Below are 27,271 nucleotides of genomic sequence, written 5' to 3' on the forward strand. Positions count from 1 at the left end.
TTAATTAAACATCTTTGTGGGTGATGTGGCATAACTGTAAATAAGCATATAATTATCACCTCTGGTTGACTTGAACTAAGAAACAAACAAACCACTCATTTGTCAACCAATTGTATTGAACATACCAATTCCCCAAAATCTCCAGATGTCATTCCTTCAAGTTTAAAACTTCAAGATGGGACATATTGCTCGCTTAAAAATCCACATTTGAGCTTTAATAAACATAGCCAATTCACCCAGTGCTAAAATAAAATTGTAAAAATCCCAGCAATTCAGCACAATCATTGATATGGAAACATTATAACAGTAGTTCTGCCAAAAAAAGTCAATTAAGCAGTTCTCTGTTGTTGGATGTGATCTTCTGGAGCTCATTCAATAAGGATCCATGCAGGCAATGCATATTCTATCCTGTCATTAACAGTTAAAGGGTAAGTGGGGAACAAACTGAAAACCAAAGCTTGTCCTGACATGAGGTTCTTCAGAGCAATTGAACAAAATCCCCAAAATGTATCCCTGAACGTTTGTTCTAATGTTGTGTCTATAAGACCATGGTCAAATTATTTACAAACATTTTACAGAAAAAAGAAAAGCAACAATGAAAATCACAGATGTCTCAAAATGAACCCAGAGGAATGATATCATGGCACAATGTGTTCTTTTCCCAAAACAAGTTGGACACAACCTGAAACCAACACTTCCTCGTGACCTTTTTGGGTCAAGTTAAAAACAATTCCAGAAAATGGTAATGGCACAGAGTAACACTGTCCAATATCAACAAGACTAAATAAAAAGATTGCTTCACTTTTTTAAATGTTCAAGTATCCCAAGTGGAACTGCATAGCCCTGAAGTTAAGTTAACATCTTTCTCTGCTTATAAACTGAATAGCTGCGAGGGTTGGTAAAAACAGAATTGTGCCAATCACGATCGAGAGATTACCTCTCATTCAAATTAATGTAATTAATTACATTTCGTAGTTTTTACATACTAGACACTAGGATTTTGCTGGTATTGCATACATAGGGCCATACCTGAACAACATGTAGTTGCTCTGAATCATGTTTAGACAGACGTTGTGCTTTGGGGGTTGAGCTTGGCCAGAGACTATGAGCAGACAGACAGGCCCTTGTTCTCATCAGAAGAAGTGGTGTTAGGACTTCTTTGGACAGTGCGATGTGGAGTCCGTGTTGAGGACCTCAATCATGGTTCTAGTCGTTGGGAAGGTTCCTGCTACTGACGGAAGACTCTGGTACCACACTGGTAGGCTAAGAAAATAAATATAAAAAAATAAATATATACACACAGTACCAGTCAAAAGTTTGGACACACCTACTCATTCCAGTGTTTTTCTTCATTTTTACTATTTTCTACATTGCAGAATAATAGTGAAGACTATGAAATAACACATATGGAATCATGTAGTAAGCAAAATCCAAATATATTTGAAATTCTTCAAAGTAGCCATCCTTTGCCTTGACAGCTTTGCATTTTCTCAACCAGCTTCATGAGGTAGTTAGCAGGAATGCATTTAAATTAACAGATGTGCCTTGTTAAAAGTTCATTTGTGAAATGTATTTCCTTCTTAATGCGTTTGAGCCAATCAGTTGTGTTGTGACAAGGTAGGGGTGGTATATAGAAGAAAGCCCTATTTGGTAAAATACCAAATCCATATTATGGCAAGAACAGCTCAAATAAGCAAAGAGAACAGTAAATTACGTTAAGACATGAAGGTCAATCAATCCGGAACATTTCAAGAACTTTGAAAGTTTTCAAGTACAGATGCAAAAACCATGAAGCACTATGATGAAACTGTCTCTCATGAGGACCGCCACAGGAAAGGAAGACCCAGAGTTACCTCTGCTGCAGAGGATAAGTTCATTAGAGTTACCAGCATCAGAAATTGCAGCTCAAATAAATGCGTCACAGAGTTCAAGAAACAGACACATCTCAACATCAACTGTCCTCAACTGAGGAGACTGTGTGAATCAGACATTCATGGTCAAATTGCTGCAAAAAAAAACACTACTAAAGGACACCAATAATAAGAGGAGACTTGCTTGGGCCAAGAAACACAAGCAATGGTGGAAATCTGCCCTTTGGTCTGATGAGTCCAAATATGAGATTTCTGGTTCCAACCGCTGTGTCTTTGTGAGATGCAGAGTAGCTGAACGGATGATTACCGCATGTGCGGTTCCCACCGTGAAGCATGGAGGTGGTGGTGTGATGGTGCTTTGCTGGTGACACTGTCAGTGATTTATTTCGAATTCAAGGCACACTTAACCAGCATGGCAACCACAACGATACGCCAGCCCATCAGGTTGTGTAAGGGCTATTTGACCAAGAAGGAGAGTGATGGAGTGCTGCATCAGATTTTTTTTATTTAACCTTTATTTAACTAGGCAAGTCAGTTAAGAACAAATTCCTATTTACAATGACGGCCTACCGGGGAACAATGGATTAACTGCCTTGTTCAGGAGCAGAAGAGATTTTTTTTTTACCTTGGCAGCTCGGGGATTCGATCCAGCAACCTTTCGGTTACTGGCCCAATGCTCTAACCACTAGGCTACCTGCCGCCCCCAGAAGACCTGGCCTCCACAATCCCCCAACCTCAACCTAATTGAGATTGTTTGGGATGAGTTGGACCGCGGAGTGAAGGAAAAGCAGCCAACAAGTGCTCAACATGTGGGAACTCCTTCAAGACCGTTGGAAAAGCATGCCTTATGAAACTGGTTGAGAGAATGCCAAGAGAGTACAAAGCTGTCATCAAGGCAAAGGGTGGCTACTTTGAAGAATCTAAAATATAACATACATTTTGATTTGTTTAACACCTTTTTGGTGACTACATGATTCCATATATGCCATTTCATAGTTTTGATGTCTTCACTATTATTCTACAATGTAGACAATAGTAAAAATAAAAAAAAATTGTAAGTGTGTCCAAACTTTTGACTGGTACTGTATATGGTTATCAATACACATAGAAATAAATAATTGACCAACTTATGTGTTTAAAGGTGATGCAAGTGGATATGCCGAGCTACTCACCTCTTTAAATTCATCCAGTTTTTTGCTGTTTTACTAAAGCTGTCAGGACTGTGTGTTGTCATGGCTTCAAAATCAACCAACTGGAGGAATTAAAAAAAAAAAAAAAAAACAAGGAAAATGCTTAAAAACAGGCTCATTGATAACTACATATAGTATACATAACCCATTTTCCACCACTTGAAAATGTAATTTATTATAATGACGTTGTGTAAAATAGAGCAAAACTATTCAGCAGTATTACCTTCCCTTTGGGAATTCTGCCTATCACCTCCTTCCCACTGGCCATCAGTGCTCCCATGACAACAGAGTATGCCACAACACTGTAAAGGGAAATGGGGACAAAATATAGAGAAATTAGACTGATTTCATAACTAAAAAACCTTTCAAAGTAAAATTACAATTCAGAGAGAACCAAACTGAAAACTGTGTCGTTACATCATGTCTTGATGGTTACAGCAGAAAATATGACTTGGATAACACCTTACCTAGACCCTCTGGAGAGGGGCATAAGATTACAGAAGTAGTAAACCAGGGAGAGAATTAAATTACACACTGCATCTGCATCCTGAAAGAGAGAAAACAAAAACAATTCATACTACAGGGTCCACTTAGAGGTAATATCATTATACAACCATGGGAAACTGATATTGATACTGTATGTGGGCCGTCATGATTAAGTCATATCTGAAGTTTGTTAACTGAATTTTAACTTGGGAGGGATCTAAGTTTAATAAGGAACGGAATAATGAACAGGTTAGGTAGCCTCATGCAAAACTGTCCGCTCCCAATTTTTCAGTGGTAGAGAGTGAATCTATCAACACAACAAAAAGGACAATTTTGGATTTACATCAGATAGTAGAGCAACATTATGGATCGAATTGTTGAGATGGCAATTCATTTCACAACTGGAAGCCAACACTGACAGTCAGACAAAAGAAAACTGAGGGAATGGAAAACAAGCGATCGAGAGAGAGAGCATACCCCAAGTTCAGTGGACAGCATGAGAGCCTTGCCCTTGGCAGTCAGGTCTTTGTAGATGGACTCAATCTCAGACTGGTACTGCTGAGTGCGCTCCTCTGTGGTCTGGGTCTCCACTGAGAACAGCATGTTGCCCACTCTAAGGCCACACAAATACACACCGTCTGAACAAACACTGTGATGTGTAACATGGTCTGTACAACCGCCGTGGTACTGTACATCGACATTCATCAAAGGACAGACAACAAGGTGCACTTTAGTGAAAGCTACAGGGTTAGAGCTGAGGAGAAGCTGAATCATAGTATTTCAAGACTTTCATTTCAAAATGTCTTAGAAAGTTTGAGCTGAATGACAAAGAATTCATATCGGTTCAAATGATTTAAATAGGCAAGTCAGTAAAGAACAAAAATATTTATTTACAATGACGGCCTACACCGTAGGGGCTAGGCTGTTTATATTTCATTTCTCAAACGCAACCATTTATTTTTGGGATAATATTCCACACTTGAGGAATCCTATACAATATGTTTCTCACTGCAGCTCTTGCCTCTTGCAGTTTCTGTGTTTTTGTTCTGCAACCCCAAATGGACTGATTGTCTGCTTCTTCCCCCCCACAGGGCTTTTGGGAAAGTTAGATTTTATTTCCCTGTTCAACATGGTTTTAGCAAGGAAAGGATTAGTTGTTTCTACTACATAATGTAACTGGAATGCAATGTCAACAAACAGACCTAGAACATTTGTTAAAAGTTCCCTGACAGAAAAATCTGAGCTGTGAATTCAAATGAACAAAAATGTTATTAATTGAAGCACAGGTAACTGCCAAAATAAAGGAAACACCAACAAAGCGTCTACATAGGGCATTGGGCCACCACGAGCCGGTGAACAGCTTCACAGCACCTTAACATAGACTCTACAAGTGTCTGGAACTCTATTGGAAGGATGCGACACCGTTCTTCCACAAGGAATTCCATAATTTGGTGTTTTGTTGATGGTGGTGGAAAACGCAGTCTCAGGCATCACTCCAGAATCTCCCATTAGTGTTCAATTGGGTTGAGATCTGGTGACTGAAACGGCCATGGATTATGGTTTCCATCATTTACATGCTTGTCTAACCATTCAGCGACCACTCGTGCCCTGTGGATGGGGGCATTGTCATCCTATGGGGGCATAGTCATGGTAGCCAAAATAAATGGCCTGACAAGCATTTTTATACATGACCCTAATCATGTTAATTGCTTAATTAACTCAGGAACCACAGCTGTGTGGAACCACCGGCTTTCGATATACTTTGTATCCCTCATTTACTCAAATGTTTCCATTATGTTGGCAGTTACATGTATTTAACTGCTTTCAACTAACCCAAGTTGCAATACCAAACCCTGCCGTTTTTGAACATTAAATGATGTACCATGATGGGAAAAATTCTCAAATTTCCATTTGATTGGAAAATCTTAGGTAAACCACTAATGGAGGTAGACTATAATGTCAAGAGCTCAGTTCTTTACTCATATATTAGAACCAAATAAACTGACCTGTCTCCCGTTATGGTGATTGTGAAGCCGTCATATTCTTTGCCAGGGTCTTTTAGACTGGGCACCTTGGAGTTAACTGTGAAGCCATCTCTTGTTTTACTGTTAAACTGCTTCAGGATAGAAATGCAAAACAGCAGCAAATCAGACATTCTATCAGCGTTGAAACACGTGCCAAGTTGACCTAGATCTCAACTCTGATGTACATGATATCACACACACACACACCACTCAGTAGTTCCTAGCTGCTATTCCCATGAATACATCAGGCCTCAAACCGAAAACACTACCATACTAATTTGAGGAGTCAATATTTTCTTATCAGGGTGTTGTTCCAGGGCTCGACATTCAAGTAAATTTGCCAGTGGCTCACCAGGACAGCGCCAACTGAAAACTACTGACGCAAATGAAAGAAAATACTGTCCAGAGTCAAGATCTGACAGGAAAGTGAATGATGCTCCCATAATTTCAATAGCAAGTGATTTTAGATTTAAATTTGCAGGCTAAGCAAGTAGCCGTATACACAGTTCATACTGGCAAGCCAAATTCAAGGACCTACATTTTACATTTCATTGTTGTTAGATCCCAGCCCCACCCCCAACAAAAAACACATTATACAAAAAAAGTATGCATTACCACTTGATGAATAATGCATTTTTAATATCCCTACCCAATGGAATTATACATTGACATTCACATTATGTTTACATTCTAAAATATGTAAAAATAATGTGGGCATTGACTGACTAAATACAGCATGCCCCAATAAATTATCCTGACACAAACACACTAATAAAGTCTGTCCATGTGGTAGCTTTACTTGGTCTCGCCATTTGAGAAGAGTTGAGGGGTTATTGTATCATGTTTTAAAACGAGAAAGCGAAATAAAAACGAGTACCCTTTGTATGGAAAACCAAGTTGTAGCCAACATTTGACATTGTCTCTCTTGCTCATAATGCTTGGCTTTACCTTAACTAAAGGCAACAGACTAGCGCAACACCCGTAAATTGAAACGGGCAACATCTCTCTTAAAAACCGATCAAAAATGAAATCACGGAATAAGTATATTGCTATTGGAGCAGCAGAACCTCTAAATTGGCAATAACATCAAGGACTTTTAAAGGTCCAAATAGCCTTGAGGAAATGTCTGATTTTTATGGTCGGATATTCAATGATGCCTGCATTGTGCGTCGCAAATATTCAACCAAGACTTTGAACTTCAAAAATCTTGCCTTAGCGTTTACTGGTGAGCTAGATATCATAACTTGGAACATCTTTCCTACCCCTACTGTATCACTGTCGGTCTTTGGTGAGCTGCTCCACCAAACAACCATCTGTTTGACAAATTATATAGGCTGTGCGTGTGCAAGCGCATGTGGTAAATAATCAACAAACAGCTTCGGGAATTTAGTTGTTTGAATCAATTATATAGCCTAGATTAAAAATAGCATTATTACAACAACAAAAATCACTAGCCCGAGCGGGCCACTGACGGGTATTATCGACGGGTCCGGAGGGTTTCCTAAACCTCCCTAACCCTGTGTTCTTATTACCTTCATTATGGGGATAAGGTCTTCCACCGTGTTCACATTTTCCAGTGCTTGTATGACTTCCAGTAGGCCTCTTGGGTTGTATGCCCTGAGGACAATGCATCAGTAAGTCAACATACAGTGCATTTGGAAAGTATTCAGACCCTTTCTCCACATTTTGTTAATTAAGTTACAGCCGTATTCTAAAATGGATTATATTATTCCCCCCCATAAATCTACACACAATACCCCATAATGACAAAGCGAAAAACAGGTTTCGAAATGTTTGCAAATGTATAAAATTTTAAAAAAAGAACAAATACCTTATTTACATAAGTATTCAGACCCTTTGCTATGAGACTCAAAATTGAGTTCAGGTGCATCCTGCTGCCATTGATCATCCTTGAGATGTTTCTACAACTTGACTGGAGTCCACCTGTCGTAAATTCAATTGATTGGACACGATTTGGAAAGGCACACACCTGTCTGCTTAAGGTCCCACAGTTGACAGCGCATGTCATTGCAAAAACCAAGCCACAAGGCCAAAGAATTGACTGTAGTGCACCGAGACAGGATTGTGTCGATGCACAGATCTGGGGATGAGTACCAAACTATTTCTGCAGCATTGAAGGTCCCCAAGAACAAAGTGGCCTCCATCATTCTTAAATAGATTACGTTTGTAACCACCAAGACTCTTCCTAGAGCTGGCACCTGGCCAAACTGAGCAATCAGGGGAGAAGGGCCTTGGGCAGGGAGGTGACCAAGAACCTGATGGTCACTCTGACAGAGCTCCAGAGTTCCTTTGTGGAGATGGGTGATCCTTCCAGAAGGACAACCATCTCTGCGGCACTACACCAATCAGGCCTTAATAGTAGAGTGGCCAGACGGAAGCCACACCTCAGTAAAAGGAGTTTGGGACTCCCGCTGGGAGTTTGCCAAAAGGCAACTAAAGAACTTTCAGACCATGAGAAACAAGATTCTCTGGTCTGATGAAAACAAGATTAAACTCTTTGGCCTGAATGCCAAGCGTCACGTCTGGAGGAAACCTGGCACCATCCCTGCGAACCCCAAGCACACAGCCAAGACAAAGCAGGAGTGGCTTCGGGACAAGTCTCTGAATGTCCTTGAGGCCCAGCCAGAGCCCGGACTTGAACCCAATCGATCATCTCTGGAGATACATGAAAATATCTGTGCAGCAACGCTCTCCATCCAACCTGACAGAGCTTGAGAGGATCTGCAGAGAATAATGGGAGAAACCACCCAAATACAGGTGTTCCAAGCTTGCAGTGTCATACCAAAGAAGACTTGCGGCTCTAATCGCTGGCAAAGGTGCTTCAATAAAGTACTGAGTAAAGGGTCTGTATACGTTTATTTTGTATACATTTGCTTTGTCATTATGGGGTTTTGTGTGTAGATTGATGAGGAAAACAATTTAATCAATTTCAGAATAAGGCTGTAACGTAACTAAATGTGGAAAAAGTCAAGGGGTCTGAATACTTTCCGAATGCACTGTATATCACCATGTAGAAAATATTTCTCTAATAAACAATCTGTATTTTCTTTAAAAAGGCACACCTGTGGTAAACCAATATTCTGTCTTTGATGAAATTGAGTATGTTGTCAAAGTAGGCCAAGTATCTTATGTTGATGATTTGTCCTCTGTGGAAACAAACAAAACAGGTAAACAACATAATCAAAAGGATTATCTAAAAATACAACTTGACTCAACAGTTGTGTGTCAGATTTACACAGCGACTATCTTTGAGACGATTTGATGTCATTTTCCTTTAGGTTACCTGATGAGGTTGATATGGTTATTGAACCCTCGGCTGAGACTTCTGGCAGGCATCTGGTCCAGCCACAGAACAGGCTGGTCTGGATCAGCGATCCTTCACAGGGACAGAATACCACCACGACTTGAAACATGTACCAAACCTCAGACTGACAATACAGAAACAGTAGACAGGGTGGTGATTGATACTGCAGATGCCCATTGTGGTAATAACATTTTGTTTAAAAAAGTGACTATAAAACAATCACACCCAAGCCTCACCTCCTCCATTTGACGGCAATATCGAACATGTCTCTCCACTGCATCTGCCTGGTTTTGCCGTTGACTCGCACCTTTGAATTGCTCCAGGTGCGCTGCATAGCCTGCATGACCTCCAGGGTTGCTAGGCCCATGGCTATTGAGTTAAAACACAGCACACATTCAATTTCAGAACTTAGAAATATACTGTTATGGAGCTACTGGATTAAAGCCATAGGATGGGGTGAGACAATATGTATTCGAGAAAGACCAACATGTACAATAGTTTGTTATCTTGAAATGAGTTCCATCATGCACATTGTTTTTAACAAAGGACATGTTGTTCAGGGCTGATAGTCACATTGAAACTGACAGAATTACTTCATCTGATTTCAGACAAGAATGATTTGAGGCTGAACTCAAATGGGCTCAGTATCTCACCCACCTCTGTGTATTCTGCGATTGGGAAGAAATCCTGGTGTGTCGTATTGCATAAGGGCACCAAGGTGATCAGCAGCACAAATGAGCTTCTGAACTTCAGTGTTGTAGCTTTCAAAGTTCTGAGGTAGAACATCCCTACAACGGCAAGGCACAAAACAAGATCAGTTGGGCAGGTTACAAATGGGTTGAATAGCACAAACACTCAGTAGGTCAAAGTCATCTACTGTAAATGAGCCTGCTCCATTACCCATCAGTTAGCCTATACTACTATTATACCTGACAGAAAATACTGAACTATGTTCAGTCAGCAGCAGGTTCTATCCCTTTAAACTCACTTAATATGAGGCTGCAGTCCTGGCTGCTCCTCATAGTCCTCTATAAGGAAAGGAAGGTGTTTTGCCCAGTGGTTTTTGAAGTTTCCTGGAAGATCCTGATCAACATTATATTCTGCCACAGGTTTGTCGAGATGTGAGTGCAAGTAGCGAGAGTATTCTGTGGGGGGAAATGACATGAGGAAAATTCTAACCATATCTCCATAGGCAAGAAATGATCAAAGACACAACATTCCGCTTCAGGTTGAAATTTTTGTTCGGAGGTCACTATAGCTGACTACACTCCTCGGTGAAGGAAGTTTCTGATGAACTCCACCAATGGAGTGGAGCAGAGACCACGCTTTGTGGAATTCAGCTTAGACTACATCGACTCACTCAAGGTCAATACTTACATTTCAATTATGAAATGCTTACCTTGTACCCATGTTTGTCCTCCGTAGTTGCGTGCCTTTCTTTGGTTTGCTGAAATCCACACTTTTTCAATAAACAATCAAATACACCCGCCGACTGTTTGCTCATTGCTGTTGCTCTAAAATGGCAACTCAGCGCAAATACGGCCATTGAATCTCAACAAGGAAACAGTCGGTGGTTGTATTTTATTAACGTTTACAGAAAAAGTATGAATTTCAGCAAAGAAAGGCACGCAACTACAGAGGACAAACATAGGTACATAGTAAGAATTTCATTTTTTTTTTTTTAAGAATTGACCTTAGGTGAATTGATTTTAGCTGAGCTGAATTCCAGAAAGCCTGGTCTCTTCTCCACTCCGTTGGTTCATCAGAAACTTCCTTCACTGTGGAGTTTAGTCAGCTAAGGTCCCTAATGCTACGCTCACCTCGGAGGTATTTCACTTTGAGATATTCCGAGCTTGCCTTCTGGCCCAGCAGAGGGTCATTCAACATGACTTTAGTCTGAGCCTTGATTCCTTCATAGAACTGCCCCATGGACACGTGGCTCAGACCCTTCATGTACTGACATACCTCGTTGTAGGGCTCCAACTGTAGACACCTCTGAAAAACACAACACGGAAGTGTGAAGTCCAATGACACACATAGGTGTAAGAAGTAAAAAACGGAGGGAGGTAACCTCAAATTTACACATGCATAACTCTGACTCAAAGTGGATGTCACTGCAGTCACTTAACCTTTCGGTGTTGACTGTGTGAACGGCCTGAGGCTAACAGCTCTAGCACGGTGAGTCATGACCCCACCAAAACCCATTCTCCACAGGCAGCCTGGGAAGCACATGACACGGTCATGTAAGGTGATGTGTTGGGGGAGGTAACAGTAACCATCATAGTAACGCGTGAGGCCTACTGAGTCGCCACAGCGGGGCTGCTGATGGGACAGTATGCAAATAGGCAGGGCGTTTACACTGCCAAATGCTATCTTGGGGACAGAGAGAGGATATGGAATGATGACGACAGTCAAAGTGTGGCCTACGTGACACGAGTCTGATCAGGGGCACGGCACTGCTGCTCGTTAGACTGCGATGCCATCAACCGCCTGATGCCACAGTGAAAACAAAGCATTAGCAGAAACGCTTGTAACGGCTGGATTGATGTTATAAAGGGAGTGGGACAAGTATTGATCCGAGGGGGTTCTCTCTAGACAGCATGCTTAGAAAAACTGATCCAAATGAGAATCATTTGAATGGCAGGCCAGCCCCATCCTAGCCAGTACTATTGCACATACAGTGCACAGTAAAGCAGTCTATTATCATAAGAGGGTAGACGCAGAATAACTAGTTCAGCTGTACTGTAATTGGTAGACTGATATCGTGTCCGGAGAAAGAAGCTGTGTGACACGGCCATTACCTTGAAGTTGCCGACTGCCTCCTGGAGACTGCCGTGGTGGTAGAGCATCATGCCTCTCAGCTGCAGAGACTGGATGTGGTTCTGGTTGAGCATCAGGGCTTTCTGGAAGCTCTCCATAGCTGCCTCAAAGTCTCCAAGCTCCCTACAGACAGGACACAGGGATCACTCACTGCAGTGGCCCATGAGTACTAAGGCCCTGTCCTTTTCTTGACCACGATGTGAACAGACCAGGTTGAAACCAAAGCAGGTCATAGAGCCTCCCCAATGTACCTGTAGGCCTGTCCGAGACTTTTGTACGCATCTATGAAGTCAGATTTTAATTTCAGGGCCTCCTTGAATGTTTCAATGGCTTCCTGAATGGGGGGACAAGATTGTGTCGTAAACATGCAGTGATTTAACCAAAAACGGGTTACACTGGCAGTACTCAAAGTTGAGCAACTATGGTTTTCTACAAAAATGTCTATACCTTTAGCATTCCTCTGTGGAAGAATGTTAGACCTTTGTATAGCATGGCAATGGGCTGGTTTTTCTTCAGATCCAAAGACTGTTGAAAATCCTCCATAGCTGCCACATAATCCTATTCGGGGAAAAACAAAATCAGAAAACCAACTATGGAAACTTTATATATCAACACCAGCAATCAGAGGCCCCATATACAGATCATGGTTTGTCAGTCTGACCTCGGCGATAAAGAGCAGAGTTCCTCTGTGTCTGTAGAGGCGGGCGGAGGGCTGGAGCTGGATGGCTTTGGAGAGATCACTCAGAGCCTCACTGATCCTCCCAAGCGGAGAAAGGATCTGCAAGTATATTATTCAAGTAAAACTTGACACACATTAAATCCAAATGGTCTAATGGTCTAGTAACTAGACTACTTCAAGGCATAGCATTAATACAACAGTAGTTGCCTCCCGTGTAAGATTTTTTTTTTTAAAGCCTGCTTGAGAATAATACCGCCCTCACTCATTTGTAACCATTTTGCATGGGGTGACACAGAAACTTGCTCCATTTTAAAACAGACATGCAATTCAAGCATGATAGCAAACACCAATGAAAACCAATACCCTAACAGGTATAACACAAACAGTGGGTTAACCCATGAAGCATTAACAGGCCTAGCATTATCCTCACCTCTGCCCGCTGTTCGTATACCTCAGGGCGGTTGGGCTCCAGAGTGATGACTCGGCTCAACTCGAACAGCGCCAAGTCTGCATTCTTGATGTCCTTCCATAGAAGGAGAAAAGAAGAGACAGTGTGACCCCTATTGGACACCAGGACTAAAAAAAATAAAAAAGGCCACTCGCAGCCTTCATCAATCACATCCACTGACAAGCACATATGCTAACTGCTGAGCATTGCAGATTATATTTTTATTTATGATGTGTCATACTGAAAACATTTGCTGTGAATAAAACTGCTGGTATCAACATTCTGTGAACTAGTATCATGCCGCTGTGATCACTTACCTGCAGACTCTTTTTCCCGTATGCTATCCCTCTCCCGTAGATGGCACTGACTACCTCTGGATCCCCCTAGAAGAGGACAACACACACTGATATGTCCTCCATTGCAAACCACACAACATATTCAAAGCAGGGAGAAATGAGGGGAAGTATTGTAACGTAAACAAGGCAACAGTAAACATGTCGTCCCCCACGAATGATGCAATTAGTGGCAACAATTCAAAGCAGACTACACTGACAGTAACAAAACATGTGCCCGTTATAGCGCCATGAATGTTCTCGTCGATATGAATGTTCTTGCATATGTTGTGTCTTGACAGTGTTTGCAACATGTGTACCAAATGTTGTTACAGTATGATTATCTGTGACTGATTTATATGCATTTATGTGCCAGACCACACCCATGTGAATGTTCATTGGTCAATGTTATTTTAGGTACTAGTCTGGAAAATATTGCATTGAGAGACCTTTGTCCTTGATGCCACATAAGTTTCGTGCGGACTGGTCATTCTTTGCTAGGAGAGTACCGTTTTAAGTGTTTAAAAAATTCAAAATGGTGGAAGAGCCATCATGGCGGGACTTAGGGGTCCCTGAGGCGCATTTGTTCCTTGTGAGGAGAGGGACCTACGTACTGAATTTCATGACTTTAGCTGAAACGGGGTGAGGGGCGTGACCTTTCAAAGTTTGCATTTTCAATTGCTTGTTATAGCGCCACCATATGGCCAATCAGTGTAATTTAGTAAATGCAGGATCTCTACGGCAAGACACATCATTCACCCAAGTTTAGTCAAAATCTCGCCAGTGCTGTCAGAGTTTGAGTGTGACGAACGGAGACAAATCGACGATGAAGTCTGTACGTCTGTCTCTCTACTATTAATATATTTATCTAAACAAAAAATATGCATTATTCAAACTGTCAAGAAGGCCAGACCAAGACATGTATAAAGATGAGTGTTGTAATTCATGCATCTATGAATGTTAACTAACCTGTAGTAACAAGGAGAAGTGTTTGATGGCTTCATCGTACAGGCCATTGCCAATAAGAACATATCCTATAGCTGCAATGAAATGAATAATGAGAGTCAAGCAATGTATAGCTAACACTCCACAAACCAAACTCTTTCAGGAATAACTTCTTACCAAGCTCCTCATTTGTGTTGTGGTTGTCCACTGCAAAAGGGAATCGCTTCTGCTCTATGAACAACTTGGCTTGTCTCTGTTTGAATGAAGACAACGGTAGTTACTCCACTACAATGAGTCAGTCAAACAGAAATGCCCAAGCAAAAGCACTGAGATCTCAGTGAATTTGGTGAATCTCACCAGGATTTTCTCTGCGTTGAGAGAGAAGACAGACTCGCATGGTGGGTTGCTTCCTTCCTCACAGTCTGGGTCCTCCAACTGTAGAATAAAGGACTCTGTAGGGAAATATACAGCATCAGACAACAAAGCACCTAGACTGCTGCCAACTTGGTCATTATGGTGACACACACACACAAACTCAGAAAAAAAGGGAACGTCCCTTTTTCAAGACCCTATCTTTCAAAGATAACTCGTAAAAATCCAAATAACTTCACAGATCTTTATTGTAAAGGGTTTAAACACTGTTTCGTATGCTTGTTCAATGAACGATAAACAATTAATGAACATGTACCTGTGGAACAGTTGTTAAGACACTAACAGCTTACAGACGGTTGGCAATTAAGGTCACAGTTAAGAAAACTTAGGACACTAAAGAGGCCTTTCTACGGACTCTGAAAACACCAAAAGAAAGATGCCCAGGGTCCCTGCTCATCTGCGTGAACGTGCCTTAGGAATGCTGCAAGGAGGCATGAGGACTGCAGATGTGGCCAGGGCAATAAATTGCAATGTCCGTACTGTGAGACACCTAAGACAGAGCTACAGGGAGACAGGACGGACAGCTGATCGTCTTCGCAGTGGCAGACCACGTGTAATAACCCCTGCACAGGATCGGTACATCTGAACATCACATCTGCGGGACATATACATGATGGCAACAATAACTGCCCGAGTTACACCAAGAACGCACAATTCCTCCATCAGTGCTCAGACTGTCCGCAATAGGTTGAGAGGCTGGACTGAGGGCTTGTAGGCCTCTTGTAAGGCAGGTCCTCACCAGACATCACCGGCAACAACGTCGCCTATGGGAACAAACCCACCGTCGTTGAACCAGACAGGACTGGCAAAAAGTGCTCTTCACTGACGAGTCGTGGTTTTGTCTCACCAGGGGTGATAGTCGTATTCACGTTGCATTGCCAGTGATGTCTGGTGAGAACCTGCCTTTACAACAGGCCTACAAGCCCCCAGTCAAGCCTCTCTCAGCCTATTGCGGACAGTCTGAGCACTGATGGAGTGGGTCGGAGCCCCTTTTGCCTCTAAAACAGACTGCATGGAAATGTTGCTCAATTGGTATCAAGCGACCTAACGTTTGCCAGGAAACATTCCCCACACAATTACACCACCAGCACTAGCCTGTACCGTTGACACCAGGCAGAATGGGGCCATGGACTCATGCTGCTTAGGCCAAATCCTGACTCCATCGGCATGACGCAACAAGAACCGTGATTCGTCAGACCAGAGCATATATTTTTCCATTCCTCATTTGTCCAATGTTGGTGATCGCCCCGGAGCTGCTTCTTCTTGTTTTTAGCTGATAGGAGTGGAACCCGGTGGGGTCGTCTGCTGCAATAGCCCAAACGTGACAAGGACCAACGAGTTGTGCGTTCCGAGATGCCGATTTTCACACCACTGTCGTACTGTTATTTGCCTGTTTGTGGCCCGCCTGTTAGCTTGCTCCATTCTTGGCCATTCTCCTTCAACGAGCCGTTTTCACCCACATGACTGCCACCAGCTGAATGTTTTTTGTTTGTCGCACCATTTTCGGTAAACTCTAGACACTGTCATGTGTGTCGTCCGTTTCTGAGATACTGGAACCAGGGCACCGACGATCATACCATACTCAAAGTCACTTAGGTCACTCGTTCTGCCCAGTCTAACGTTGAATCAAACAGTAACTCAATGCCTCGATGCCTGCTTTATATAGCAAGCCATGGCCACGTGACACTGTAGGAGCGAACCATTTTTGTGAACAGGGTGGTGTACCCAAAAAACTGGCCCTGGGTGTATAAGGATCAAACATTGGCAGGATTCAAGGCTTCTACCTGCAATGAAGGGACTGCTCATCAAATACTAATCCTGTATTGTTGATTTGAGTCATAAAAGCCTTAACAAGTTGTGACACTTCAGTGGGAAACCCATAGGATGATCTCATTCATTCATTCAGCTGGATGTTTTTTTATTCATTTGCAAATCAATTAGATTTTCTTTCGCTTCAATGCACATTCCAATACATAACCTGTTCCAGCGAGACAATGAATGAGTCAGCGCGAGCTTTGAGGTGCGCTCTGGGTTACGTTCACGCTCAGGAAAGGCGTGTACTTGCTGGCATCGTGTTAAAAACTTAGATACATAAGGATATCATAGCACTGCATTATTCGGGGAAACTGGGGACCTTGTCGAAGTACTTTCTGTTAGTCTTGAAAGATTAGTTGCGGGGTCTCTGATTCCACCCTGACCTTTACAATCAAATCCTAACCTCTACGAGAGAACGAGTGCTCTCTCGCTTACTATGTAACTTCCTGTCAACGGGTGCGGAAGAATAGGTTTGGTTAGTTTAGCTAGCTGCCTACACAGCGAGTTACGAGGACGTGGCAAAACTGTGTTAAAAGACCGCTTACCGCAATCCGTTGTGTATTCCTCCCACTCTGACGGAGAGCTGCAACCATGTTTGTGCAGTTCGCTATTGAAGAAAGTGAGTGTAGAGAGGTATTCCGTGGAAAATATAGCACGGGATAAGTACAGAAGTGAGAGAGCTACCACAACAACACTACCAGCAGGTGCCATGTTGTGTTTGATGTGTAGGTGAGGAGCGCTGGAGCTTTGGTAATGTAGTTCCCGTGTTCCTACTCCCCATCGTGAACTGAACTACCAGTCAAAATGCAAACGACTACAACTCCCAACCAATCACGCACAAATCCAGGAAGTCAGGTTTTTCAAGCCGGTTTCTATATCGTTACCAACATAAAACAGAATGGCAAAGCGGTTTACATGTGTTGAATGCAATAAGGACGCGCACGAGCTTCACAGAGATTACAAAAATGGGATCTTGAAGATAACCATATGTGTGAGTTGACTAGCTGGCTCATGTTGATTTATTGGTGAAGATATTAGCTAGCTAACTTGTGATGCTAAGCTTAGCTAGAAATTATCCAAAGGGACCTGTGACTGCCAGCTGTGTAACTTAGCTAGCTGGGTTTCTCTGCTCTGTTTCTATTCAAGTTATGATGCCTGATGATGGATAGCTAACAGAAATGTATATAGAGTAAGTGTTAGTGGTTGGGTCTCTACCCTTATAACAGAGAAAACAGTAAGCTAGCTATCTAGTTTAGCCATAAAAGATGGAGAAATGCTTTTTAAATGTTTAATTTAACCTTTATTTAACGAGGCAAGTCAGTGCTTGTGGTCTGTCTATTTCTTTCAGGGATCCTGCCAAAAGCCTGTAGACAAGTATATTGAATATGATCCAGTCATTATTCTGATTGATGCCATTTTATGCAAAACTCAAGCATTCAGACACATTCTGTTCAACACTACATTGAACGTAAGTACAGTAAGACACTGAAAAGCTATTCACTAGAGTCAGAGTACAGTGCAGTTTAGACAATGTATGCAGCTTCATCTACATTGCATTGCATTTGCATTTACTCTGCAGACAGAGACTCAAGAAATGATGCCATGTCTTGTTGATGGTTTCTTCCACAGATTCACTGGAAGCTGTGTGTGTTTTGCCTGCTGTGTGAGGCCTACCTGAGGTGGTCACAACTTCAGGGATCTGAACAGAGCAATGACCCTGCAGACATCATTAGATACACCAAGGAATGGGATTTCTATGGCATGTTTGGGGTGGCAGCTCTTGGTGGGTATATAAAGCATAGAAAAAGAACAGCTACATTATTATTATTATTATTACTACAACTCATGCATTTTATTAGCAAACATGCATATGACAATGTTAATAGCAATGTTATAACAATGTTTCCAAGTGTAGGGGAAGTGACAAATCCTGCTTTCTTTACACATTCATTCCATACAAATGACAGCCTTCTGATGGTTGCTGCTGATTTCATGTTCATTTGTCCACAGAATTGGGTGCGTTCTCTGTCGGAGTGCTGTCCTTCCTGTGGCTGGTGCAGTGGTTGCTTGGCTTTGACTTTGAACTGAGCTTACTGCTGAAAGCCCTCCTGCTGTCCAGCTATGGCAAAGTCCTGCTCATCCCTGCAGTCATATGGGAGCATGACTACTCCCCACTCTGCTTCAGCCTCATCAAGCTGTTTGTGCTCACGTCCAACTCTCAAGCCATAAGAGGTACATTAAACAATTCCTCCATCAGTGTTGCAATGCTCCCATTAGTCACTCACATTTAGCTCCATTTCTGTTCTTGACAATTCAGCGAGGGATTTGGAGGGAAAATTGGTTGAAAAGTTCTAATTTCTCATTATTGATACTAGAATATAACCTATTTCATACACGACATAACCAAAAGTATGTGGACACCTGCTCGTCGAACATCTCATTCCAATATCATGGGCATTAATATGGAGTTGGTCCCCCCTTTTGCTGCTATAACAGCCTCCTATTTTCTGGGAAGGCTTTCCACTAGATGTGTGAATATTGTCTGCAGGGACTTGCTTCCATTCAGCCACAAGAGCATTAGTGAGGTCGGGCACTGATGCTGGGAGATTTGGCCTGGCTCGCAGTTGGCGTTCCAATTAATCCCAAAGGTGTTTGATGGGGTTGAGGTCAGGACTCTGTGCAGATCAGTCAAGTTCTTCCACACCGATATTGTCAAACCATTTCTCTATGGTCCTCGCTTTGTACACGGGGGAATTATCATGCTGTAACAGGAAAGGGCCTTACCCAAACTGTTGCCACAAAGTTGCCACGCTCAAGGTCATAAACGATATCGTAACCGCCATCGATAGGAAACAATACTGTGCAGCCGTATTCATTGACCTGGCCAAGGCTTTTGACTCTGTCAATCACCACATCCTCATTGGCAGACTCGACAGCCTTGGTTTCTCTAATGATTGCCTCGCCTGGTTCACCAACTACTTCTCTGATAGAGTTCAGTGTGTCAAATCGGAGGGTCTGTTGTCCGGGCCTCTGGCAGTCTCTATGGGGGTGCCACAGGGTTCAATTCTTGGACCGACTCTCTTCTCTGTTTACATCAATGATGTCGCTTTTGCTGCTGGTGATTCTCTGATCCACCTCTACGCAGACGACACTATTCTGTATACTTCTGGCCCTTCTTTTGACACTGTGTTAACAACCCTCCAGGCGAGCTTCAATGCCATACAACTCTCCTTCCGTGGCCTCCAACTGCTCTTAAATACAAGTAAAACCAAATGCATGCTCTTCAACCGATCGCTGCCTGCTCCTGCCCGCCTGTCCAACATCACTACTTTGGACGGCTCTGACTTAGAATATGTGGACAACTACAAATACCTAGGTGTCTGGTTAGACTGTAAACTCTCCTTCCAGACCCACATCAAACATCTCCAATCCAAAGTCAAATCTAGAATTGGCATCCTATTCCGCAACAAAGCATCCTTTACTCATGCTGCCAAACATACCCTTGTAAAACTGACCATCCTACCAATCCTCGACTTCGGTGATGTCATTTACAAAATAGCCTCCAAAACCCTACTCAATAAATTGGATGCAGTCTATCACAGTGCCATCCGTTTTGTCACCAAAGCCCCATATACTACCCACCACTGCGACCTGTACACTCTCGTTGGCTGGCCCTCGCTTCATACTCGTCGCCAAACCCATTGGTTCCAGGTCATCTACAAGACCCTGCTAGGTAAAGTCCCCCCTTATCTCAGCTCGCTGGTCACCATAGCAGCACCTACCCGTAGCACGCGCTCCAGCAGGTATATCTCTCTAGTCACCCCCAAAACCAATTCTTCCTTTGGACGCCTCTCCTTCCAGTTCTCTGCTGCCAATGACTGGAACGAACTACAAAAATCTCTGAAACTGGAAACACCTATCTCCCTCACTAGCTTTAAGCACCAGCTGTCAGAGCAGCTCATAGATTACTGCACCTGTACATAACCCATCTACAATTTAGCCCAAACAACTACCTCTTTACCTACTGTATTTATTTATTAATTTATTTTGCTCCTTTGCACCCCATTATTTCTGTCTCTACTTTGCACTTTCTTCCAATGCAAACCAACCATTCCAGTGTTTTTTTTTTAGTTTTTATTTTACTTGCTGTGTTGTACTCACTTCGCCTCCATGGCCTTTTTATATTTTTATTTATTTATACATATATCTGTTTGCCTTCACCTCCCTTATCTCACCTCACTTGCTCACATTGTATATAGACTTATTTTTTTATTTTTTTTTCACTGTATTATTGACTATATGTTTGTTTTTACTCCATGTGTAACTATGTGTTGTTGTATGTGTCGAACTGCTTTGCTTTATCTTGGCCAGGTCGCAATTGTAAATGAGAACGTGTTCTCAATTTGCCTACCTGGTTAAATAAAGGTTAAATAAAAAATAAATAAAATAAAAAGTTGGAAGCACAGAATCGTCTAGAATGTCATTATATGCTGTAGCGTTAAGATTTCCCTTCACTGGAACTAAAGGGCCCGAACCATGAAAAACAGCCCCAGACCATTATTCCTCCTCCACCAAACTGTACAGTTGGCACTATGCATTGGGGCAGGTAGCGTTCTCCTGGCATCTGACAAACCCAGATTCATCCGTCGGACTGCCAGATGGTGAAGCGTGATTCATCACTCCAGAGAACGCGTTTCCACTGCTCCAGAGTCCAATGGCAGCGAGCTTTACACCACTCCAGCCGACGCTTGGCATTCTGCATGGTGATTTTAGGCTTGTCGGCCATGGAAACCCATTCCATGAATCCCCCCCATGAACAGTTCTTGTGCTGACATTGCTTCCAGAGGCAGTTTGGAACTCGGTAGTGAGTGTTGCAACTGAGGACAAAGATTTTACGCGCTTCAGCACTCAGCAATCTTGTTCTGTGAGGCCTACCACTTCGTGGTTGAGCCGTTGTTGCTCCTAGACGTTTCCACTTCACAATAACAGCACGTACAGTTGACTGGGGCAGCTCTAGCAGGGCAGAAATTTGACGAACGAACTTGTTGGAAAGGTGGCGTCCTATGACGGTGCCACGTTGAAAGTCACTGATCTCCTCAGTAAGGCCATTCTACTGCCAATGTTTGTCTATAGAGATAGCATGGCCATGTGCTCAATTTTATACACCTATCAGAAACGGGTGTGGCTGAAATAGTCAAATCCACTAATTTGAAGGGGTGTCCATATACTTTTGTATATATCGTGTACATAAATCACCATAGATATCACATTTTCAATTAAAGGGTAAATGGACAGCTCACAGGGTATTGATTGGGAGGCTAGGAGCACTAGTGTGCACCAGCAGATGGCAGCTCTTACTCCTAGCTTGAATCTATGTTAGAACATGAATACAGTTGTTCCATAGAGTTACTAAAATAGGCAGTTTATAAATAGTTCCAAAACTGTCCAAAGCTAATCCATTAATTAACTGGCTTACTCTTGCATTATGCTTTTTTTTTGTTGTTAAACAATCAGCCGTGCAAGGCAAGCATTTGTCTCTGTGTGCCGCTGTGATTTGTCACATTTCACAGGATAATGGCCTATTGGATTTTTGTATCTGTTTATTGCACTGATGGGTTATTCAGTTTCCTGACAATAATGATTAAATGGAAGTATTTCTGCAATGGATTTGATAAGTTGATTTAATCATTAAACCCTATTTGTATGGGATTCGTTTTACTGGGGGACATTGGGTAATGTAATTGTGTGCACGAGCACAGAACACCACGTCTGTCATTTTAGTCCCGTCCAAATCTGCCATGTCAGTAATTTTGGGATGGCAGGAGAGTAACAATTCCAGCCAGAATAACCTACTATTTTTTTGGCAAACTCTAAAGTCCTTTGATAATACTAGTCCCTTGTGAATAGACATTCCTGTGTTTTGAGAGTAATGTCTGAGTTTGACGGGTGTTGCTCACAGTTTGAGCAAGAAAACAATAACTGATTCGATAAATTGAACAAAGTGCTGCACATAGTTTATATATGAACGGCTTACATGTATCAACTTTCACAGTGAATGCTTTTATGTACAGTGCCTTCAGAAAGTATTCAGACCCCTTGACTTTTTCCACATTTTGTTAGGTTACAGCCTTTTTCTAAAATTGATTCAATTGTTTTTTTCCCTCATCATCAATCTACACACAATACCCCAATGACAAGCAAAAACATGTTTTTATAAATTATTGCTAATTTATGAAAAATAAATTGTAATATCACATTTACATAACTATTCAGACTCTTTACTCAGTACTTTGTTGAAGCACCTTTGGCAGTTATTACAGCCTTGACTTCTTGGGTATGACGCTACAAGCTTGGCACACCTGTATTTGGGGAGTTTCTCCCATTTCTTCTCTGCAGATTCTCTCACGCTCTATCAGTTTGGATAGGGAGCGTTGCGGCACAGCTATTTTCAGGTCTCTCCAAAGATGTTCGATTGTGTTCAAGTCCGGGCTTTGGCTGGGCCATTCAAGGACATTCGGAGACTTGTCCCGAAGTCACTCCTGTGTTGTCTTGGATGTGTGCTTAGGGTTGATGTCCTGTTGGAAGGTGAACCTTCGCCCCAGTCTGAGGTCCTGAGCGCTCCAGAGCTCTCTTCATCAATGATTTCTCTGTACTTTGCTCCATTCATCTTCCCCTCGATCCTGACTAGTCTCCCAGTCCCTGCCGCTGAAAAACATTCCCACAGCATGATGCTGCCACCCATGCTTCACCGTAGGGATGGTGCCAGGTTTCCTCCAGACGTGACCCTTGGTATTCAGGCCAAAGAGTTCAATCTTGGTTTCATCAGACCAGAGAATTATGTTTCTCAAGGTCTGAAAGTCTTTAGATGCCTTTTGGCAAACTCCAAGCAGGCTGCCATGCCTTTTACTGAGGAGTGGCTTCCATCTGGCCACTCTACCATAAAGGTCTGAATGGTGGAGTGCTGCAGAAATGGTTGTCCTTCTGGAAGGTTTTCCCATCTCCACCGAGAAACTCTAGAGCTCTGTTAGATTGACCGATTGCTCAGTTTGGCTGAGTGGCCAGCTCCAGAAAGAGTTTTCGTGGTTCCAAACTTCTTCCATTTAAGAATGATCTGTGCCTCGACACAATCCTGTCTGAGCTCTACGGACAATTCCTTCGACCTCATGGCTTGGTTTTTGCTCTGACATGCCCTATCAACTGTGGGACCTTTTTATATGTGTGTGCCTTTCCAAGTCATGTCCAATCTATTGAATTTACCACAGGTGGACTCCAATAAAGTTGTAGAAACATCTCAACAATGATCAATGGAAATAGGATGCACCTAAGCTCAATTTCGAGTCTCATAGCTCCCGAGTGGCGCAGCGGTCTAAGGCACTGCATCTCAGTGCTAGAGGCATCACTGCAGACCCTGGTTCGATTCCAGGCTGTATCACAACCGGCCGTGATTGGGAGTCCCATAGGGCGGCGCACAATTGTCCCAGCGTCGTTAGGGTTTGGCCGGCGTAGGCCGTCATTGTAAATAAGAATTTGTTCTTAACTGGCTTGCCTAGATAAATAAATAAACAAAAATACAATTTAAAATAAAATCATAGCAAAGGGTCTGAATACTTGTGTAAATAAGGTATTTCTGTTTTTTATTTGTAATAAATTAGCAAAAATGTCTATAAACCTGTTTTTGCTTTGTCGTTATGGGGTATTGTGTGTAGATTGCTGAGGATTTTTTTAATTTATTAAATCCATTTTAGATTTAAGGCTGTAACAACAAAATGTGGAAGAAGTCAACGGGTCTGAATACTTTCCGATGTTTTGGGCGCATGAATTGAATACTACCAAATGCATCAGTTAAAAAATATTGTGCCTATTAAATGTAACCCTTGCTGTTAATAGATGGCAATGCAGCATACAACTGACCTAAACTTTTTGAAATTATAAATTTACTTTTTCATCCATAAAACGCATCTCAAGTGCATGTGCACTGTTTAGCTCGCGTCTGAAGGCTGGGGGCATTTTGGACATCTACTGCGGATCGCTAAAATATCCGAATGATTATGATCACACTTCCTCAATTCAAATATTATGGCGACACTATACCAATGATGGCTGGTATGGTTTAGAAACTCGGGAACCAAGCTCTATCAGTGTAGCCCTGTTATGGCCTGGACCTATTGAAATATCTTCACACCTAGGAAAAAAACTCCAGCTTTCCATCATAACTGTCAATATATTGAAAAAAATGTAGAATTACAGGCTGCAGTTTTGAAAGAACTAATCCCGTCCGAATCGTCCTCTCGAATAACGGACATTCTGGGGTAATAATTATATAATCAATGTTCTCTAGTAATACTAGTCCCGTGCGAATAGGGCTTTAATCTCATTCTTATAAATGTTTTTCTATTCTACAGCAAGTAGGAGTTTACCATGATTTCAAAGATGTTCAGAAGAAGTACTTTTCCTGCATATTGTCATGTTTGTGTTCTTGCAAAATGTGATCATTTTCTCTCCTCTCTTTTCCAGTCATTCTAAACTGCAGCAGAAGGCTCTCCCTGATGGCTGTGTGTGTGGGTCTGCTGTTAGAAACGTGCGTAGCCCAGGCGTTGCAGACGCTTCCATGGAGCATACAGGACTTCCTGCCGTTCCAGTGACCTGTTTCAGGCCAGTCCTGAAGAACACACTGTTACAATGGCACCTATTATACCCTGGACCAGAGTGGTGAGGAGAAACTGGCAGTGCTGTGTGGAGTGTGCCTAGTGATATACAGTGATTTCCAAAAGTATTTGGGCAGTGACAGTTTTTTTTTACAACACTTTGGATTTTAAATTATACAATGACTGATGTTAAAGGCCCAGTGCAGTGAAAAATGATTTTTTTCTTCATATTGTACAACAGCTGATGAAACTGACACTGTAATAATGTAAACAATGTTATCAGTGTTATTTCCTGATTTGTTTCTGGTTGAAAATAAAAATCTGCACATGACCTTCTAAATCAGCAGGTTTGCATGAGCGGGAGCTTTGGCTTGCCTGGTGACATCAGCAGGTGGTAATTGGTTAATAAACCAACAACAAAGAATTCCAAACATATCTGCCAATAACAGCTAGTTTTCAGTTTTCTCTTCCCTACTCAGACCACTCCCAGATAGTTCTAGCAAAATTCCTGCTTGATAAATATTTGTTTGCTAAAAAAAAACTATTTTTGTTCATTTTGATGGAAAACTAATATAGTAAGGTACCTAATTGTTACCCAGAAATTATTTGATCTTGTTATAAAAAATAGTTGCATTGGGCCTTTAAAGTTAAGACTGTCGGCTTTAATTTGAGGCCATATTCATTCATATCAGTTGAACCGTTCAGAAATTGCATAACTTTTTGTACATTGTGCCCCCATTTTAGGAAACCAAAAGTATTTGGACAAATTCACTTATGTGTATTAAGGTATTCAAAACTTTAGTAGTTGTTCCCATATTCCTAGCATGAAATGACTACATCAAGCTTGTGACTCTACCAACTTGTTGGATACATTTGCAGTTTGTTTTGGTTGTGTTTCAGATTATTTTGTACCTAATAGAAATGAATGGTAAATAACGTATTGTGTCATTTTGGAGTCACTTTTATTGTAAATAAGAATATAATATGTTTCGGAACAGTTCTACATTAATGTGGATGCTACCATGATTATGGAAATCTTCATTGTAATTAATCGTAAATAATGATGAATGAGAGTTACAGAAGAACAAATATCATACCCCCCAAGACATGCTAACCTCTGACCATTACAATAACAGGGCAGGTTAGCATTTTTTGGGGGGGTATGATATTTATGCCTCTAACTTTCTCAATAATCATTATTTACGATTCATTCAGGATTATCTGTAATCATGGTAGCATCCACATCAATGTAGAAGTGTTTAGAAACAATAATAATGACTCCAAAATGACACAATACATTGTTTACCATTCATTTCTATTGAAGCACAACCAAAACAAACTGCAAATGCATCCAACAAGTTTGTAGAGTCACAAGCTAGATGTAGTTAGTCATTCAGTGCTAGGAATATTGTACCAAATACTAAACTGCTGATACACATATAAGTGAATTTGTCCAAATACATTGGTTCCCTAAAAGGGAGGGACTATGTACAAAAAGTGGTGTAATTTCTAAACGGTTCACCCAAAACATTTATAATAATCAAATAAAAAAAACTGATAGCCTAAACTGCACTTTAACCTCATAGTCAATGTATCATTTCAAATCCAAAGTGCTGGAGTACAGAGCCAAAACAACAAAACTGTGTCACTGTCCAAACACTTCTAGGCAAATACTGACACTGTGGACCTGACAACAACCTCTCTGTTGGGATTGGAGTTACTGAGGACACGGGACATTCCTGAGGCTATATGTGAAAAATACCTACCATTATAGAAAGCAAGGTAGCACATAGTGAATGTATTCTTAATTCCATGCAATGCCAAAAACCACAAGCTGTGTATAAACAAAACATACTTTGATATGGAACAGGTGTGTGTTACAGAAAGAACTTGCATTGATGGGCTTTACAGTAATCACATGTATTGTCTTAAATTGTTTTGAATTTAAGCTGTAAAAAAGAGCAATACTCTCTTGGTGATCAAGCCTATATGATTAAGACTAGGAACCGTGGAATGATAAGCATTTGACACACATGCTCACAGAGGCTGGCTTTATGTGCTAAGGCCCCTTGAGACCTTCTAATCGGTTATGTAGTGCATAGCCAGATATCAGTCTGCATATTTCCTGACCAAAGCCAGCTGCTTTGTTAGTATTTCTTAACTGTATAAAGCACACAAATCTGTCCACTGGAAATGCTGTTGTTGTATGCAGACAGAGCCTTAAGTCAGTGTGAATAAAAGTATATTTTTGATAACGCA

At 41.7% G+C, this 27,271-nt stretch overlaps 2 protein-coding genes across 4 annotated transcripts; one reads left to right on the plus strand and one right to left on the minus strand.

Annotated features, from left to right (window-relative positions):
• Window positions 1-95: 95 nt before the first annotated feature.
• LOC129825098 (tetratricopeptide repeat protein 13-like) lies at window positions 96-17,176 on the minus strand. Of its 2 annotated transcripts, none has more exons than XM_055884878.1 (23): window positions 16,913-17,176; window positions 14,478-14,572; window positions 14,298-14,373; window positions 14,145-14,215; window positions 13,161-13,226; window positions 12,826-12,918; window positions 12,378-12,494; window positions 12,164-12,274; window positions 11,968-12,050; window positions 11,698-11,839; window positions 10,717-10,891; window positions 9,885-10,041; window positions 9,554-9,684; window positions 9,133-9,265; window positions 8,876-8,968; window positions 8,655-8,738; window positions 7,104-7,188; window positions 5,554-5,660; window positions 4,025-4,160; window positions 3,529-3,608; window positions 3,285-3,363; window positions 3,044-3,123; window positions 96-1,263 (listed from the first exon to the last, which is right to left on the minus strand). In XM_055884878.1, exons 1-23 carry the CDS (start codon window positions 17,076-17,078, stop codon window positions 1,149-1,151), a joined length of 2,475 nt encoding a protein of 824 aa, XP_055740853.1. In that variant the 5' UTR covers window positions 17,079-17,176; the 3' UTR covers window positions 96-1,148. The 2 variants fall into 2 exon arrangements, with proteins under 2 accessions (XP_055740853.1, XP_055740851.1); XM_055884876.1 differs by having other exon boundaries at window positions 5,554-5,663; window positions 16,913-17,175.
• On the plus strand, window positions 17,007-27,271 carry LOC129825099 (protein ARV1-like). 2 transcript variants are annotated; one of them, XM_055884879.1, is made up of 5 exons: window positions 17,007-17,358; window positions 17,716-17,835; window positions 17,997-18,150; window positions 18,378-18,599; window positions 24,882-27,271. In XM_055884879.1, the coding sequence occupies exons 1-5, from the start codon at window positions 17,266-17,268 to the stop codon at window positions 25,007-25,009; spliced, it is 717 nt and encodes a 238-aa protein (XP_055740854.1). In that variant the 5' UTR covers window positions 17,007-17,265; the 3' UTR covers window positions 25,010-27,271. The 2 variants fall into 2 exon arrangements, with proteins under 2 accessions (XP_055740854.1, XP_055740855.1); XM_055884880.1 differs by lacking the exon at window positions 17,716-17,835.

This window comes from Salvelinus fontinalis, chromosome 27 (genome assembly GCF_029448725.1).
Source record: "Salvelinus fontinalis isolate EN_2023a chromosome 27, ASM2944872v1, whole genome shotgun sequence".
Lineage (NCBI taxonomy): Eukaryota > Metazoa > Chordata > Actinopteri > Salmoniformes > Salmonidae > Salvelinus > Salvelinus fontinalis.